The sequence below is a fragment of the Olea europaea genome, chromosome 23, assembly GCF_002742605.1.
Source record: "Olea europaea var. sylvestris chromosome 23, O_europaea_v1, whole genome shotgun sequence".
NCBI lineage: Eukaryota > Viridiplantae > Streptophyta > Magnoliopsida > Lamiales > Oleaceae > Olea > Olea europaea.
This window is the reverse complement of record NC_036259.1, coordinates 6,695,516-6,702,995: the sequence shown is the minus strand read 5'-3', so window position 1 is coordinate 6,702,995 and position 7,480 is coordinate 6,695,516. Positions and strand designations below refer to the sequence as shown.

Below are 7,480 nucleotides of genomic sequence, written 5' to 3'. Positions count from 1 at the left end.
TTTAAGAAGTGAAAAATTGATGGAATAGTATTTTTTCTGAAAAATGAATAGTTGAAAAAAAATAAAAAGTTTTCGATTTACGTATAACATTATTTTATGGAAGATTGTGTGATTGAAAATAGGAGAGAGAAAAATATAATGCAATGAAATTTAATGTAATGGGGGTCAAACGGGGGCTTAGTGTGATTTGGCATGTGTTTAAATACATGTTGGACCTTTTTTGCTGACTAGGACTTCAAATGTGATCTGGCATATTTTTTACGGGTGTTAGACGTCACATTAGAATTTCATCCGCCACATCAACAGGAAGGATAATGGTTTTTCTTGGGTGATGGATGAAGTGCAAAAGGAGGAAGTTCGGTGAGCAGTGTGTAGCATGTTGAAGTTTAGTGAGCAATCCGTGACAGTGGTATAAATTAAGTGATTTTTGAAACAATTCACTCATAGGAGATAAGTAGCATTATTTTAAATTATATTCAAGTAAACATATGTCTATTAATTGACATAGTAAAAATTAACATATCCCATTTTGTTATATAATTCAAAATTAAGAAAATACAGACATTTTCTTTAATTGAGAAGAAGAGTCTCCTTATGAATTCAACTGATTAAAACTTCGTGTCTTTCTTTGAACTGAAATGAAATTACTTTTTAACATAAATTTGGTAGAAATTCATGAGTAGACAGAGAAATAAGTTTTGCTAACTCAATTGTCCAAAATTTTGTGTTAACAATGTAATATAACTTAAAAAGAAAATAATATAATCAATAAACTTATGTATATATTTTATTGACCATATATTTATCGGTTAGAATTAGAACCTCGTTTGACTCTTATTTTTTGAAATGAAAATAAGTTGAATATTATTTTTTTTTATTTTTAAAATAAGTGGTTGAAATTTTTTAATTTACGTATAATATTATTTTATAAAAAATTATATAATTAAAAATAAAAAATAAAAAAAAATAATTTAATGGGAGTGAAACGAGAGACTGGGGTCAAATTACAACAAACAGAAATTGAATTCATGAAAATATAATTGAATAAAGCTATTTGTACATTGTTTATAAGTTTCTCTCACACACAATCGACACGTTTACAGACACACTGACATTACTGTAAGAAATCTATACATGCACATATACGTACAATAACAATCCCATCCAACGTCCCACTATGTTTCTGATCATACCAAAATGAATCAGAAAGTAATCAGAAAAGGATGCGTGTGTAAAGGCGAAGAATTTGAGTAATTTCTCGATTGCAGAGATTGCAACCGTGGCTGTCGGCGCGATAAGGGGTAGTGAGCGAACGAGCCCGGAACCGTGGAAGGAAGGAGTTGGGGGTTTTGTTTAAGAAAATTGAGGCAGCGAAGAGGAGACAACAGTGGTGGCTCGAGACAAGATGATGAGTTTGGAGGAATTTTTGGCGAAGGCAGGAGCGGTGGAGGAGAACTTTTTGGAGGTGGGGGAGGAAAGGGAGCTTGAAAGAATTTACGTGTATGACAATTCTCCGGTGTTCGGAAAAGGAATGGCGGTAGGGGTGGATTTTGGAGTGCCTTCACCAGTGATGGGAATGGGAGTGTCAGTAGGGGTGGATGCGGGAAGGTCTTTGCCCGTGGAGGGAATGGGAGTGGGCGTAGGGGTGGATGTGGAGGGGCATTCACCGGTAGTGGGAATGGGAGAACCTTTGCCGGTGGTGGATGTTGGAGGATCTAGGAATGGGAAAGGGAGAGAAAAGAATGGTCTGAGCTCGTTGGGACCGGTGGATAGGACAGATCGGAGGGCGATTAAGAAAAGGGAAGTTGCAGCCAGGGCAAGGGCGCGAATGCAGGTGGGATTTTCCTAAATTTCTTAGTTGCAGTTTTGTTTGGTGGGATTTTTATACTTCATTCTAATTTTGAATTGATTTTGTTTTTTTGTGATTATAGGCAAGAATATTGGGATTGGAGTTGAGGAAGAAGAGTTTAGAGGAAGAGAATGACCAGCTAACGAAAGAGAAGGTAATAGCAATTGAATTCATCGTATTGATTTGAAGTTTTGCAGACCTAGGATGATAGTTTTTGAGACAGTGATCAATTTGCTGAATCTGATTGTTCTCTATTTATGAATGGAGATAAAAATAGTGAAAAGGAAGGTGACAAAGTGCTCGTTTGGATCGCATTATTTGAAATTTTAATGGTTGGAATATTGTTTTATTGAAGAATGTGTGGTTAAAAAAATAAGAAATAGTTTTGGGATTATGTATAATATTATTTTATTGGATAATGTATAGTTGATAAGAAGAGAGAGAAAAATGAATTATAATTTTAATGGAGGCCAAACAGGGACTAATTGAGATTCTGTCTTAGTATGTCATGAATAGTTGCATTTTGCAGTTAGAAGAATATCACAATGAGTTCCTCCGTCTTCGTCTGGAGTTTGCTTAATTACTCCTCACCGATGTTTTGCACGTTACTTTCTTTTAATTATATTGCTTCCGGTGATTGTTTCAACTTATGGTTCTGCAAAATGGTCGCAAACTAGCTTGTTTGCAACCTTTTCAAATTCTGCAGGTGATGACTAGCTCTTAGGCTTAGTAATAATACCATGAGATGCCTGCACAATATCTTCTTTGTTGATTGAGGTTATTGATGCATGGGAAAAGATACTTATTACCGTTGGTTGATTCGCAGTGTTTGACTTGTCACTCTTTCTATTGTGAATTAAGTTCATTTTGTCGGAATATTCCAGTAAATGTGGATAGTATTTGTTGGATACGGCGCCATGTAATGTGGAGATGTCTTGTATGCTTTCTTTTCATCTTGATCTCAAGATACTGTTGGTGTGCCTTATCCACAAGACACGTGCTATCAAATACATCAAATGCCTCAACGGCAGGTTTATTTACCTCTCCCCCCTTTCCATGAGAAGCATGTAGTTTAGAACGCTTGTGATTCATAGATGAAATCAATGCTCGTTTTGCTGTCTAATTGTTGTTCATGTGCCTACCACTGCACTAGATTTTCCCTTTTCAAACTGTCATTAAGTTTCTTTAGCTTGTGTGGTTTTTGTGGTTGGATTTGTTTCCACTGCAAATGCAACTTAGATTTTAAGTGAGTTTACACATTTGAAGATGAGTAGTGCTGCTAATAAAGCAGGCTACATTAGATAAATGGCATTATCTAGAATCTGAAGGCCGATTCACCTAGAATATATATCCCTATAATTTGAAGATGGAATGTCTTTCCCGTTACAGCGGAAGATCTTGAATTTGAGACTTTCTACACCAAAAATATTCTATATCTACTTATCGTATTTCTGGCCCTGCTCAGTAGTTTCGTAGCAGGTTTTTTTCAGACATTTTCTTGGAGTAGAAGGAACCGCCATTGGCCACAAACATGGAAAGCCACAAGTAGAAATGGTTGTACCAGCCAACACAACCCCACCTTCGAACCATTGCATCTCTGCACTGCCAATTAACCACCACAAATCTATCAGCCTGAACTCATATCAAGAAGTATAAACTCCAATGAAAAAGTTATATTGACAGGTTAGGGTAAATACCACATTACAAAAAGAAAAAATCCAAACAAAATATGAATTATCAAAAGGGGAGACTAATTCAACACAACTCGTTTTGGTTCTCGAATTTCAGAAATATTTTAATGGACCCCTAACAAGACAATACGACACCAAATCAAAGTAGAGAGAGAGAGAGAGAGAGAGAGAACTAATGGTGTTGAAGGTGGGGGTACTATCAGGGATCGAGATGGACGGTGTGAGTTGATGAATAGCAAAAATGGGGATAGGAGAATACTCTTGTTTCCAGTTCCCTCCTTGAATGAACTAGTTGAGAGAGGGGGAAGGAGATCTTAAGAATTACACGGGATGCTCTTTCCTGGAAGTGGTTATTTGCACTGTTAATTTGTGTTACCAAAAAAGGAAATGGAGAAAATACGTGGATGGTTATGTGTTTTTGTTTGCTTAGAGCCCTCGGACCAACCTGAACAGCGTATATATGTTGTGCTGAACCGAAATGGACTCCTATTTTAAAGGTATTGGAAATGAAAAAAGATGGTGATACTGTATTTTTGTCTTTTTGTTCTTATAGGCTTTGTGGCTCTCCAACTTCCACATTTAGAATCTTGACATTTATAGATTACTTATAATTAAAAGTTAGCATTTATAACATTTCCCTTTTTGTATTCCTTTAAAAGAAACGACTTGTATCCACGTCTCCTAAACCAACACTGCAAGTATCTTTTTATGTGCTCATCGATATAATGTGGACCACACACAGTCATCACTTGTGCTATAATGGCATTATGATGCAATAGGTAGTCTACTTTTGATTTTAGCTTGGTGGCAATGATGTGCCGGCGCTTGATGTAATGTTTGACTAATGAAACTAAGTGCTTTTATGATATTGCTGATACTGGTTAGGTTGTTGATATCCTATATATCAGTGGTCAAAATGCAATTGAAAGTAATCAGTGAGTTGAATCATAGATACATTTACTTCAGATTTATTGTTATCTTTCTTGGAGAAGGAGAAATTTTTTAACTCTACATTCAATTATGAACCACCTAGATTGAAAGGCTTCTTCTGGTATGCTTCATGGTTTTGAATTGTCAATGGTTTTCTTTTTACGCACATTTGAGCCGCTTTTTGGCTTTCTTAGTTGTGATGCATTCCTGGTACAATAGATTTGATGAGGGTAAGGTAGATATAAATAGCATGGTTTGTTGTCGTTGAAAAGTATCCAAGTGCAATGGATTTTTAATTAGACATATTGATGGAGTAAATGGAGGGGTGAATAAGGATTATGTGTCAGACCCCAAATTCATTCTGAATAAGGGTTATTTTATTGCTGCTGTTATTGGGGCTGTTTTAGTAAACTTAGTTACAAATATGATGCTGTCAGGAAGACTTTATGTATCGGTTGGCCTTTTGATGTGTAAAGTTCCATTTTTTATATTTATGTTATTTAATCATTTCTATGCCTTCCACAAATTTTCAAAAATTGGAAGTGGCAAATCTGTTTTTGGCACAGGTCTAAATATTTTCAATGTCTCCCTGCTCAATCGTGGTCTTAATTTCTAGATTAAAATATATGGTTTTCTACACTGGGTTGATAAGTAAAGGAGGATTATATATTTTAATGACTTTTAACTTTTTTTCAATTTTATTCTTCTTTGGTATATTCTTGTGCTGCACACAACCTTGTGTCCCAGGGCTTATATCGTTTGGTTGCTTTTTAGTTTTAATATTTGTTTTTGTAAAAATATACCTTGTATGTCTTGATTGTTTTAGTCAAATTTGATTGGAAACGTGTCAATGAACCATGTACGTGTGTTCTTGTTTATTCAATTCCTTGAACTTACAAATATATTTTTTCAATGAATTTTCTAATTCCAGGAACAGTTCGAAAAGGAGAGGCTTAAGAAGGTATCAAACATACTACTAACCTATATAATCTTCTACCGCTCCCCGATATTGTGAAAGATCATTGAAAAGCTTAATATTGTGTCCGGTCGTCCATTTTAGTTGTGAATTAGAGAAAAGAATACTGCTAGGAACTTTATCCTCAAAATTTTCGTTTACTGTATCATCAAGAGGCTGCATGATTTTGATATCAATCCTTCCTCAAAATTAGACATAAATTGAAGGTGGAATCCATTAAATGTCATAATTATCTTGCTGGGCTGCTTTTAATTAGTTGTCACAAAGTAATGGAGTGACAAAAACAGTAAAACGACAAATTTATAAGTCACAGTTAAGAGGTGTGAAAAGATTCCCCAGAAAAGGCTCTCCTACGCACAAATTTGAAAACAAAGTGAATATATAAAGATGAGAATGTAGCAAGTTTTGCTGGGGATTGTTATGTGGAAACAACTGCATTACTGATATTCTAGTTGATTTCTCATGCAGCTAATGGAGAAAGTTATCCCAGTTGTGGAAAGGCGAAGGTCTCCATGCGTCCTGCGTAGAGTTCATTCCATGGAATGGTAATCATTTTCATGCACGATGCTTGAGATGAGATTCAAATGCTCGGTTTGTGACGTTGAACGATGTTAAAAAAGCTAGCATCGTCTGCAGAAAGAAGCTTTCTTCAGTCCAATCATATACCTTAGCGTATCGTTACTTTTCAAGAGCAGAGTTCCTGTAAATGTATTGAGTGAAGACTGGTGAACTCCCTCAAGAGGAGACACAAGTATTTAGTACCTTGGATATGTTAATGTAAATGGATTCAGGATCTTAGAGTGTATGTATTCTGTATCATTTTGATAATGCCCAGTGTTTCCTTTTTCAAACTCATTTTATGTTTCAAATTTTGTTATTCATAAAGATAAATAGTATCCTCTAAGTGCATGTTTGTTATACAGGACAAGTCTTGGCAGTCGAATAAATTGAATTTTAACGCTTTTTTTTTTGTTTGGTTCCATAATACAGTGTAGTTTTCCTCCCTACTAACATGCCACGATGGAATGAGAGGATTGGGTTACTTTTCGATACAATGTTTTCTAAACATCTGTGCACTTTGTCTCATTTTAAAATTGTTATTTTTTCATTTTAAATGTTGGTATTCACTTTGAGATGTAGGTTTGTGTTATTCAACTCCTGTTTGTTCTAATTCTTTTGAATTTTTATTTTTATACTATATATTCAAACAATAAAATATTCTACTTATAAACTCAAAAAAATTTCCATACTTTTTAATCACAATTTTTTCAAAAATTCACTATTCAAAATAATATTTTTATTTGAAATGGATGGCCAGCAAATAGGGTCTCAATATGTCGAAATGAATTACAAAGAAGCATTTAATAAAGTGACTAAAAGTTTAGCAATACCAAATAATCGTCCATGCAAAGCAGCTTCGTCCAATCCATTTTGCTAATTGCAAGCCAACCATGACATGCCATCCTAAACAACCATAGAATTTAGTGGTTAACAATGTTTTATTATAGTGTAAATTTGAATGGAGGTCACCAAATTATAAAAAACCTCAATCAATTTTTAATTTTATTTCAAATTTAGATGTCATTAATGCAATTGACGTGAAAAATAGATAGCTTGCCATACAGGACGGAGTTCAATCAGCTATATACATGCATGCAAGCATATAGTGTAAACACATGAATAACGTTATAGAAGGATTTTGAGTTAAGGAAATTGTGTTACTAAGTACACACGAATTAATTAATGTGAAGATTTCAATTATGTTGCATTTTCAAGAAACACGTCATATGCGACATTCCATCGACTCCAATGTTCACGCAAGCAGGGGCAAAGCCAGAGTACAATAAATAAATAAATAAATTGCGTACCAAGTTGATGCACAGGAAAAAAATCTCCATAGAAAAAATTGGGAGACGTCTACAAACAAAACTTGAGTAAACGTGCGGCGTAAAGTCGCTCACCAATAAGGACAGCAATTACAAAATTTAATTTAATATCAAATTAAACTCTAATACAAAGGTTTAAACAATGTGA

At 34.7% G+C, this 7,480-nt stretch overlaps 1 protein-coding gene across 2 annotated transcripts; it reads left to right on the top strand.

Annotated features, from left to right (window-relative positions):
- The first annotated feature begins 1,061 nt into the window (after positions 1-1,061).
- LOC111372223 (G-box-binding factor 4-like) lies at positions 1,062-6,409 on the top strand. Of its 2 annotated transcripts, XM_022994448.1 has the most exons (4): positions 1,064-1,834; positions 1,932-2,003; positions 5,402-5,431; positions 5,915-6,409. In XM_022994448.1, the coding sequence occupies exons 1-4, from the start codon at positions 1,406-1,408 to the stop codon at positions 5,993-5,995; spliced, it is 612 nt and encodes a 203-aa protein (XP_022850216.1). In that variant the 5' UTR covers positions 1,064-1,405; the 3' UTR covers positions 5,996-6,409. The 2 variants fall into 2 exon arrangements, with proteins under 2 accessions (XP_022850217.1, XP_022850216.1); XM_022994449.1 differs by lacking the exon at positions 5,402-5,431 and having other exon boundaries at positions 1,062-1,834.
- Positions 6,410-7,480: the final 1,071 nt, after the last annotated feature.